Raw genomic sequence first — 12,237 nt, forward strand, 5'->3', positions numbered from 1 at the left:
GTTAGAGCTCTTGAAATTTTAAAAATAACCACGTATCATTTTTTTAAATCAATCTTTTTGTAACGTTCCAAATAAAACACCCTCTTCACATACTTGTACAAACATACTTACATACAAATATGCTTCTATCTATTTTTTTATACAAAGTAAACACATCATCAATAAAAAAAAAAAAACAAGACAATATAGTAAATAGAGAGTACAGTACCAAAGGATTGCTTATCTTTGTATTCTTTTGACAGATAAAAATACTGCAGAGATAGCGATCCTCACAATCTCACATTACAGTCTTCTTCAAATCTTGAAATGAGGTTATGAACATAAACGTCAATATGAAAAGCGAATATGCGAAAATAAAATACAGTATTACATACATAACGCATGCGTTACTTCAATTGCAAAGCTTCTGAATTAATTTATTTGTGTGTCACACAAAAGTCTCTCTCAACTCAAAGCCAAACGATATCATTAATTTAAAGTTGCGTAAGCAATTTTGTGACAATCGCACTTGTTCCATTTTTATATACGAGTATGTATTTTTATGCTCATTGTATCATTATTTCATCAATTTTTTTTCACAGAAGGTAGATATTATGTCAAACTCTATTGAATAATTTTTTTTTGCTAAAGATGATTTTTGTGAAGAATATGTGATAAGATAAGTCAACAAGTTTACATTGCGATTACGATTGGAATCAATTTTTTGATTGCTTGTTTATTTTTGTTTATTTTTTTTTTTTTTTTTTTTGAAACTTACCTTGCTCCAACAATCATTTGATTTCTAGCAACATCGAAGAGCATTCTTGAGTAGGTTGTTATATTGGTGTCTTCGAAACGATTTGACGACGACATTAAGTCTGTGAAGAAAAGAATAGAAAAAAATGAGTATTTTTTTTTTTGCTTCTAGAAGAAAGTTATTCGTAAGGTGTAGCAAAAATATATCGTTTATACGGCAGTGATTGAACTGACACTGCTGTGTGGTAAAATTTTTCAGAGAAAAACGAAATTTTGGATTTTACATATTTCCAATATGATGTCAAGTTTTCCGAAAATGCATTTCTTGGACTTTTTATGCGTAACTACGTTTAAAAAATTTGATATCTTTTTTTGGTTGCTCAAATATAAATTTTTAAATACTGTTCGTTTTTTCTTGTCAATGATAACACAGGCCCCGGCCTACAAAACAAAATTGCCAATACTTTTGATCGGACCTGCCTATCTTTGTGTATTTTGACGTGCTGAATCCGAAGTCAGTTTTCCCCAAACACCCCCAAAATTTTGAATAATTTACAAAAAACAATGAAAACTGCATTTAAATTGGGGATTACTGCATATAATCATAATTTTGAGGGTATTTGGGCAAAACTGACTTCAGATTCGAATTCACCACGTCAAAATACACAAAAATAGGCAGCTCCGATCAAAAGTATTGGCAATTTTGTTTTGTGGACCCGTGTTATCATGGGCAAGAAAAAACGAACAGTATTTAAAAATTTTATGCGTAACTACGTTTAAAAAATTTGATATCTTTTTTTGGTTGCTCAAATATAAATTTTTAAATACTGTTCGTTTTTTCTTGTCAATGATAACACAGGCCCCGGCCTACAAAACAAAATTGCCAATACTTTTGATCGGACCTGCCTATCTTTGTGTATTTTGACGTGCTGAATCCGAAGTCAGTTTTCCCCAAACACCCCCAAAATTTTGAATAATTTACAAAAAACAATGAAAACTGCATTTAAATTGGGGATTACTGCATATAATCATAATTTTGAGGGTATTTGGGCAAAACTGACTTCAGATTCGAATTCACCACGTCAAAATACACAAAAATAGGCAGCTCCGATCAAAAGTATTGGCAATTTTGTTTTGTGGACCCGTGTTATCATGGGCAAGAAAAAACGAACAGTATTTAAAAATTTATATGTGAGCAACCAAAAAAGATATCAAAATTTTTCAAATGTAGTTGCAAAGACCAAGATTTTTGTAAATATTAAGACCATATCAAATTTTCTAACATTTGTATGGACAGAGAAATTAGTTTTTCATTTCTTCGATTGTCCCAATAAATGCAAATTTCTTTCTCGAGTAAAAAAATCATAACTTCCACAATTTCTAACTAATTTTGATGAATAAAAGCTTATTTGATTTAACATAAATAGAACTGTTTATAAAAAAATGTAGCTTAAAATGGTCTCCGAATTAAAAAAAAAAACGGGGAAAAAATGTTGTACTTAGAGATTCAGTCCATAAAATCTACACCCAATTTAGTGCTTGAGCAATAATAATAAAATATTTTCCAAAATAACAAGTACTCCCCTGTTTAGAACTGTAAAAAATCTGAAATTGACCGAAAAATGACAGTAAAAAATATCTGAAATCTGAAAACATCGAAAAACGTTTTTTTTGACGATAACTTAAAGTTTTAAGGGTCTAGGAAAATGTTCAAGTGACGAAATATGATGTACTCAGTAATACCTACTGACTGGTAGGTCATTTTCAAAGCAATTAACAGTGTAATTAATTAGTTTCATATATTCGCCTGATGTTCTGATATCAAGGAATTCATTTGGCTAGGTGCTGCCAGCTTTCTTTCAGTTTGTAAAAAAAAAACATTAAAAACAGTAGGTAACAATTAGAGTGGCCTAACCTAAAACGAAAATAGTAGCCTAACTCCTTGAATAGGATGTTATATTTTAAATCCTTAAAAAAGGGTGTTAGCCCAGGCAAATTAGTAAATCAAATCGCATTTTTCGCGGGACAACCTTTTTTTAATGGAATGTTTTCGGACATACCTCATCATAACCTCAAAGGACGTGGGGAGCAGCCGCCATCTTGGAAAAGAGGTTGATTCCGATTTTATTTTATAGCTCCATTTTTACTTATTTTAACCATAAATGACCAAAGACAGACTTATTCACAATAAAATTATCTAAAAAATGGTATAAGAATGAATTCCGTGAGTTAGTTAAATTCAATTTTATAGTCGGTCAAAGTCCAGGTTTGTCTCGCAAGGTTGGGGCAAAATGAAATTTTTTCAAATATCTGACAAACTTTTGATTTTCTTCAAGAATAAATTATAGCAATTTTAATCATCTATAAAATGAGCCCTCAATTGTTTTTGTAACTATCATAATTTCAGTTAGGAACAAAAGGTCGGACAACCATTAGGGAAAAGTTTCTACTTGCGTACTTTTTTATGATATGATAAATATTTTCATATGGCAATTCAACATTCTTAGTAATTTTAACTATAGTACTTAGTAACGAAGAAAAAAATAACAAAAATAATAAAAATTATTTAAATTATTTCTATTTTAAGTGGAGCGATTGAATGTAATTCAATTTTAAAGTTCAAGTGACCTCAACTCCAAATTTATAAAGCGTTTCGCCCAGGTACGACAGTGGGCTCATCAGTTAGATCTGTCGTACCCTTACTAAGACGCCTTATTTTGGTCGATGTTTACCGACACTATATAAAACTCACAGCATGAATATACTGTGAATTCTAATATTCAAAGGGAATTTGTTTAAATTCAGACCTTAGAAAAATGTATGCCCGTGGTCAGGCTGATATAATAACGAAGAAAAAAATAACAAAAATAATAAAAATTATTTAAATTATTTCTATTTTAAGTGGAGCGATTGAATGTAATTCAATTTTAAAGTTCAAGTGACCTCAACTCCAAATTTATAAAGCGTTTCGCCCAGGTACGACAGTGGGCTCATCAGTTAGATCTGTCGTACCCTTACTAAGACGCCTTATTTTGGTCGATGTTTACCGACACTTGAACTTTAAAATTGAATTACATTCAATCGCTCCACTTAAAATAGAAATAATTTAAATAATTTTTATTATTTTTGTTATTTTTTTCTTCGTTATTATATCAGCCTGACCACGGGCATACATTTTTCTAAGGTCTGAATTTAAACAAATTCCCTTTGAATATTAGAATTCACAGTATATTCATGCTGTGAGTTTTATATAGTGTCGGTAAACATCGACCAAAATAAGGCGTCTTAGTAAGGGTACGACAGATCTAACTGATGAGCCCACTGTCGTACCTGGGCGAAACGCTTTATAAATTTGGAGTTGAGGTCACTTGAACTTTAAAATTGAATTATAGTACTTAGTAATGCAACTCATTTGAAAATTGTTAATATTATTTATTTAAAATTGATGAAATAATTAAAAAAACATTATTTATTTAAAATTGATGTAAACATTAATTTTAGCAATATAAACTCAACTTACCCTGATGTGATATATATCTCGAATCATCCTCCAGTATATTAAATTGACGTTTTCCTATGGTAGCACTTGGCTTTGCGACTATCGCAAGTAGTAAAATTATTAAAATTGATCTTCTCTCCATTCTGCAAATACACAAACAAAAAACACAACAAAACATTTTTTAAAAATTTGATCAACATGATAAAAAAAAAACAAGCATAAATTAAAAAAATAACAAAACATACATAAATATTACTTGGACAAGACAACAACAAAAAAAAAAATATAAAATTTGTATTCCACTTGTTGACACAAGAGATGTTGACAGATTCACTCTTTCCGTTTAAATGACAAATTTTTCTAGGATACTCATATTTCTTGAACAAACGACCATCAACTTGACTCGGATGTCACGTTTTTACGAGACTCTGAAAAAAAAGGGACATTGGTCTGATGCTATATAGTAGATTGTCTATCTGCCACTATTCCACCAACAACAAAAAAACACGTGTGTTCTCAGGGAAATTTTAGGCGGGATCCTCTATAATCCTGCATATATTTGTTGCGCACACGTAAATGATGTTTTTCCATCGTAAAACATACTCTAAATTCGAAAAATGCATTTATTTAAAGTGCTAGGTAGTTATTTACCGCCGCCGTCGTGTTGTACCGGCACGAATGTTGTCGACCTTGCAATATTGTTTTGTATTATACACAAAACAATAATTATTAAATCGACCGTTAAATGTTTCATTGCACGCAACAAACAGTTTCAATTCTGATCACGTAGGTGTGCTGGAAATAAAAGTGATTTGAGCACAGCTATACATTGATTAGAGACAAAATTTGCAGGAATTTTGTATAAATTTTACATGATCGTTAACTAGTGTTAAACTTACATAATGTATACTTATAATGGCAATTTTGATTCAACTTACAATGCAAGGGATTTCCTGTCAACACAACACAACGTGAGGGAAATGGAAATAAATTAGATAAATTTTATCTATTGATGGGTGTTAGAAATAAGTCTGGGTTTCATTTTTAACCGGATGTGTCGATTGTCCTAAGAATGGAATTTGCAGGAGAAAAAGTATGCAATTAAGAAATAAACAGGATATGCATTCTAATAATTGTGCTGGTGAAATCATGTTTAATGGAAACTAAGAGGTAGCTTTGATCCGTTTAACTAATCGAGGAAGTTTTAAAAAGCTACCTTACTTTTGGCTCGGTATTTGGCGTTTTAATACTGTGAAGTCAAGAGAATTGCTGGATCTTGGCGGATCTCGAGAACCGACAGGGCTTTTAAGCAAGAAGTGCTTAAACGTCAAACTGTCCACTTTGAAGACACTGACATTTGTTTTTCAATAAGAAAGCATCAATCGAAACTATTAAGTTATTTTTTTTAAATAAAAAAAATCAATTTACCAAGAGTCTTTAAACAGTTAGCAACTATTTAACAAACAAATTCATATGCAAATTAATTAAAAACCCGTATTTTATTAAATTTAAAATTATCATCTGTCATGTTCTTCAAAGTGGAAGCTGTCAGATTTCTGTTTGCCAAATTAGCTTACTTCTTTATTGACAATTTCTTCGAAATGATTCCCATGAAAAGTAATTCAAGTAATTCTTTTTTTAAGTCGCACCTTATCTATCAAAATGAAGTTACATGTTAAAATAGCTTGTTGTCGGTTTATTGCATTCTGATATCAGCTGTCATTTGTAATATTTTGTATGGCAACTTAAGATTAGTTATTCCTTTCGTCAATCTTTTTTGTTTATACCTACAAAATTAAATCCAAATTAAAAGCTTAACACTTTTAGTTTAACTATTTATGTGAATGCATTTTAAAACTGTCATAAAAAGTCAAATGACCATAACAAGCGCCATTCATTTAAATAATAAACCCATTAAGTATCTGTAAAAAAAACCCTTCTTTTTGTACAAACACGATTATGCTAAACAAATATGCACTCGATTCAAATTAAATCAAGTTATTAATTTAACTTTACAATAGCAATAAATTTGCTACTCATCTTAATTTACATGTTATTCATTTTATACTTTTACTTATAAATTCACATGTGGTGGCGACTTAAAGACTAGCCATTTTTATAATTATGCGACTCCACTGTCAACTGCAGCTGTCAACTCTCACTGACAGGTTTTCATATTAAAAACTATTCACAATAGCATAAACCAAACCTCAGGAAAAAAAAATTTAAAAATATAATTTTTTTTTATCAAGCTGTGTTAATTAAAACACTTTTCTTGGAAACTATAAAGTAAAATGCCAACAAGCTTATATAGCAAAACCGGATTTATCTCTGATGCATTACTGAACATAATTTTACAATAAAAAGCATACATTAAACTATACACTTCACCCACTCGAATAAAAAAAAAAAAATTCTAAAATTTGTTATTAACAAAATTTTAAAAATAACTTTAAAGATTGTTGTTATAAAATATTTACCACTCTATTCATCATAATAACTTGGCTGAGGGAAACTCACGTTTAACATATAATTAATGCATTAAAATTAGAGAGAACAAAAAAAAAACTATGCAGCACGGTTATAAATAATTATCATCGAGTGAATGTTTCCCCCTTCTTCTTAGTTTAGTGATAATTTATTTATGAGTTTTGAGTAATAATGCTAATTGATTGTTGTTAGAAACAAAAAAGGGCTATTAACTGCATTCTTTTGTTTTGAGAAATTACAGTGATTGAATGATTATAAATGTACACATGAGTAACCTTGAAATAACAAACAAATAATCATAAATGAACATTTGTTAAAAAATAAATGTATTGCATTCTTGCGGTTAAAGAATTTTTATTTGGTGTTTAAAATTTGTTTGATATGGTTTATGAATACGAATTTTATTATTGACACGAATATAGGGTGTCAAATTCGGCGTCAGATATATTTTAAATAAAAACCTTGTGCTTTAGTTTATGTAAAACACTTTGCATAATTTAGAACAACATATCTATTATTTTTGTCTGTGTGATTCTGACATTAGAGATCAATGAAACTAGTTCTTGTTTATCAATTTTAAAGAATATTTTCATCAATGAGATTGAATAGTAATCATTTTTGAACAAATAAGCAGGGATGTGCTAAAGATCCATTTTTAAAGACCAGTAAGCAGTATATAAAAAGAGCAACTATTTATAGCTGCTATTTAATCATGTAAACTTTTATCTACATCCTTTATTTTTTCAAAGTTAATCAAATCATTAATTTTATTAAGAACAGAATGCTCACAAGCAGCGAAGTTTTAAAGAATCGAGAACATTTTCTGAAAAAGAGCAGTGAAGTAACAAAGAACAGAAAGCAGTTTAACTTATAAAAGCAGTGACATTTTTAAGAGCACTTTTACTGTTATCCTTGTTCACTTGATCGCTTCATGTTCATCATTGTATAAGAAAAAAAATAAGAAGACCGCAATTAGATTGGGTTGGATTTTTGAAAAACTGAAGACTGAGCAGTTATATTGAAGAGCATCCACAACTGTTATCTGCTCAGTAGAAAATATAGTGATTCAAAGCAGCTAATGCAATAGCTGCCTCAACTCTACTCCAAAGTTGGTAAATGGCAGGTTATTTTTGGTGTTTTGGAAATAAAAAATCTTAGAACGGCTTTGAATTCACATTTAGAATTGAACAATTTTGTACCTGCTTTTAACTTTGTTTTTCAGTGTAACAATCTTACGCTATTTTTTATTAAGCATACACAACTTGTCCCTTAGATATAGTTTGGTACACTTTTATGCCCACACAATTAAGTATTAATATATTGTACCTAAAAGCATTTATATGCAGGTGGTTGTAATTGTAATATGCTTGTAAACGAGATAAGAATATGTTTAGAGTTATAATAAAAACATCATATTTGGTCTTTTTATTATCAGTTTTTTTAAAACTAGGTTAATATTTCGTAGTCGTTTATTTTTAATTTTTGTAAAACTGTTAATCGGACATATATTCAAGTTTACAAAGAAAATACGAGCAGATAAGGTTTTTGACGAATATGTCCCACATCACATTGATTTAAAAGTAATAATAAACAAAAAAAAAAACATTCATAAAATATTTATTATCAAATTGATAGCGCCACAGAAAAAACTTCAAAGCTATGTCCGGCACCGATAAAAAAATGTTTTAAGTCAACATAAAAAATAAAAATTAAAAAAACAACATTTTCATGTGTGGGTTGGTTTAAAATATTTAAGTAGCCGATGGCCATTGCACTCCGCTTGACTTGCTTAAGCGCTACACATTGTTATGGCCTCATTACGAGGGTGAAATGAAGTATTAAGTATTTAAGTACTGGCTTTGATCAATATAAGGTAAACAAAAAAATATACCAAAACGAGTTCAATTCCACGCATCAATAATGAAAGATGTGCTTCATTAAAATTAAACGAGTATAAAAATATTATACATTCTATAAAGGGTTTCACAATTCAAAGTAGCATACATTTTAATACACACTTGGTTGAATAATTTTTTTTTCATTCGTATCATAAATTGATGCAAATTAATAAACAAAAAAAAAAATGTGCTCTCTTTTTCCTTAAATGGAATACAACTTCGGCACCGTAATAGTCGTATCAAGTGACGAGTTATGATATATGAGACATTTTTGTTTTAATGACTGAAACGAAAAAATAAATAAAAAAAAAAGATATTAAATAGGTATTGACGGCTGATTGATTTTGATATTTCTTCAATGTCATATTAATTTGTATGTAGGGACTGCAACTCTTAACTATTTCAGACTTTGTCAGAAATTAAGAATTTTTTATTCTTTTTTGGCAGAACAGTTTGACTTAAATATTTACCCTGCACGCATGAATAACTTTGTCGAATAAATACTGGATGCAATATCGACTTGAATAATTTCGTTCTGGAAATCAATTATTCTATTAATTTGCAAAATTTCTCAGTTTCGTTCGATGAAAAAATGAAACCATTTTCTTGAGACCTATTTCTTTTTCTTGAGATAGATCTAAAAAAAATAAAATGCACGACTGGAACTGGGTCGCACGAACTTGCTCTTAGAACTAACAACTTTTTATATGTATACAAATTTGGTAAACGTATAAAAAAAAACTTTAAAATCGTTCTTAAATTATATCAAAAAACTCCTTAAATGAAATTGATCTCCAAAAGAAGTATGTAGTTTAATTTCTTTTTAGGGTGCATTTTTAGAAAAAAAAATTCAAACTCGTTAGAGCTGTTTTTAAAAAAAGTAATTTTTTATCCCTAAATAATTTTTGAAAAAAAATTAAAAATAAACTTGGTATTCCATTTTGTAGAAACTTTCAATGAACACTTGAAACCAAAATTTCAAAAAAATTCAATGTCACGTTTACGAAAATTTGATTTTTCAAAAACAAAGTTTCAAAATTTTTTTAAAAAATTCAAAAATTACTTTTTTCTAAATTTTATTTTTGATTTATACTAAGGCAATATACATAAATGTTTTTGTATAAAAAAAATCGTTAAAATTGAACAAGTAATTTGGAAGATAATTTGATATTTAAAAAAACCGTTCCATGAGATGTCCGTTAGTAAGGATTTTTGGAAAAAAAAAAATTATTAAAAGAAAGACCTTATTTAAAAACTTATACCTACTTGATTGTTTTAATAAAAATTGTAGGAGCCGTTATTGAGAAAATTTAATTTTTCTAAAATCGGTATGTGACAACTGACAGGTACCGTTATTTTTGGTAAAAAAAAAAATTAATTCCAAAAACCCCTCTGTACAGGATCTAAAAACTGCTACATACCAAGTTTGAAGTAGATCCGCCCATCCGTTTAGGCTGTAGCTCCTTATACAGACGGACAGACATCCTGACGGACGGACGGACTTTTGAGGCCCACTTTTTTCGCATTCTCTTTCATCGTAATATCATGGAAAATTGTTATCTCAACTTTATTTTTTACGAATGTATAACTTGTTATGTAGTTCCAATATCGCAAGTAAAAATTACTGAAAAGTGAGAAAAGTGATTAAGCTCATCTTTGACTATCAATTGTGCCTAAATAAAGACTACAAGACAAATTCCCGGAACAAAATTGGGTTTGAGCGTTCCTGGATTGATTTTTCGTGTATTGAATTAGTCAGAAATGTGTCCTTAACCTTTTAACTGGTCCTTAGATTTCTGATCAAAATTGAGTATAGCTAAAAATCTATTCCCTAATTTTTCTAAATGTGCCCAATTTTTCTGTAGCAGATTTATTGTTCCTATTCGAATGTTAATATCTAGTTTTCAGTACTAAAAATGAAGCGTGTCGTGTGAAATTAGAAAAGGTGTTCACAATAGCGAAGCAAATTAAAAACACACGAAAAAACCCAAAAGAAAACAAAATAACAATACAAATTACTTAATTTGATGAATAAACCGAAATAAAAAAACACTCAATTGCACTTGTTACACTTTGTAAAACACAACACAAAAGTCAAATAATTCCCAGCAGTGTAACCTTGAGCCCATTTCTAACCAAAAAGATAAGCCACTTATAACATAAATCGGGGCAACAAAAAAAAAATAAATTTATAACGGAAAGTATACAACATATCTAATTGATTCCATGATTTTTATAAAGCTACCCATATTTGTCGAATTGATTACTTAGAAAATAACGAAACCAAACACAACACACAAGTTGAAAGTTGATGGTGGCCCTCCAAAATGTGTTGTTTGTTGGTCGTGTTGTAGGGCAAGACAATACAGTAGTTTCTTTGCATAAACATAAACACAAATTTCGTGTTAGGAAAAAATCAATAACTATAAACTAAACGGCTGTAGGAAGTTGTTGGTTTTTCTGATCGTAGCGACTTGCTCATAGGTGACATCGTCATATAGCACATTTTTAAGTTTTGACAGAACGTGTAGGCACCAACAACATGCGTGGTAAGACCCTTCCGTTTACACCTTTTTTAATGCACACATTATCGTTTCCGATAAATGTTCGATGAGACGATGTCGTTGGCAGGCCCACCATCGCCACTGCGGGCATCCATTATCACCTATCTTATATCACATCACACTCAAGCTCGATTGAGAAACCCTTTACACTTTCCAAATTTGGATCAATCTTACTTTTTTTTATAGAAGATGTTGATTGAATAGTTGGTAGGTGACCTTAAAATGTCATATTGTTAAGACATATGCGTGCAAGCATGTGGTTTATTGTGAAGGTAAAAATAAATTTGTGCCCAAAAGGGCGCAGGCGTCGTAGGTAGAGGTTTATGAAACTTTTATAGAAACTTATGTATAAATCTGTTTTCAAGATTTTAAATGGAAGGAAATTACAAAAGTTTTTCGCGCATAATTTATCTGTGATAAAAAACAAACCTTTTCCGGTGCGGAATAATGATCTTTTAATCAAAAATTCCAAAGATTGATTATATTTTGTAAATATTTACGTTAACATAAATTCAAAGTGGGTACCTTGCTATTTTATTTAAATTTAAGTCAAACATCATCAAGTTGAATTTATAATTTATGTAAAAACACACAAATCAACAATAATATATTATATTTACAAATTCACACCCCAAAAAAAAGCTTGGTGATAAATTTTTCTCGCCGAATGTGTATAAGTAAATATAATATTCTCGAGTTTGAGTTTGGGTTTGGCAAACGTATAAGTAAGACAAAAATCCCATCAAAAAGAATCTTCCGCCTCTGCGACAGTTGTTTTTGTTGTGTTTAATACTGTTTTTGAATTCATGGCATGTTGGTTGGTGGTCGTTCAGAGCAGAGAGTCAAGGACGACATAACTTACCTTTTTTTTCTGATCGAAATTATAAAGCCTTGTGCTACAGCACCCACGTTTTTTTGTTTTGCTTTGTTCAAACGAAATAGGAATAAAAGGATTAAAGAAAGAGAAGAGACGTGTAAAAAATAAAAAAACAACAAAAATCATCATCGTTTATGTGACAAAAGTTATGGTTATAGTTATCCGCTTAAGAAA

At 29.9% G+C, this 12,237-nt stretch overlaps 1 protein-coding gene across 1 annotated transcript in view; it reads right to left on the minus strand.

Moving 5' to 3' along the window:
- The window catches only part of LOC129919762 (semaphorin-5A), a 34,700-nt gene that overhangs the window by 15,666 nt on the left and 6,797 nt on the right, over window positions 1-12,237 (minus strand). The window contains exons 2-3 of the mRNA XM_056000791.1: window positions 4,256-4,377; window positions 758-857 (exon numbers count right to left, since the gene is read on the minus strand). Of these exons, the coding sequence (XP_055856766.1) occupies window positions 758-857; window positions 4,256-4,376 (221 nt within the window). The 5' untranslated portion in view covers window position 4,377. The remainder of the gene's footprint in view (window positions 1-757; window positions 858-4,255; window positions 4,378-12,237) is intronic.

Source organism: Episyrphus balteatus, chromosome 4 (assembly GCF_945859705.1).
Source record: "Episyrphus balteatus chromosome 4, idEpiBalt1.1, whole genome shotgun sequence".
NCBI lineage: Eukaryota > Metazoa > Arthropoda > Insecta > Diptera > Syrphidae > Episyrphus > Episyrphus balteatus.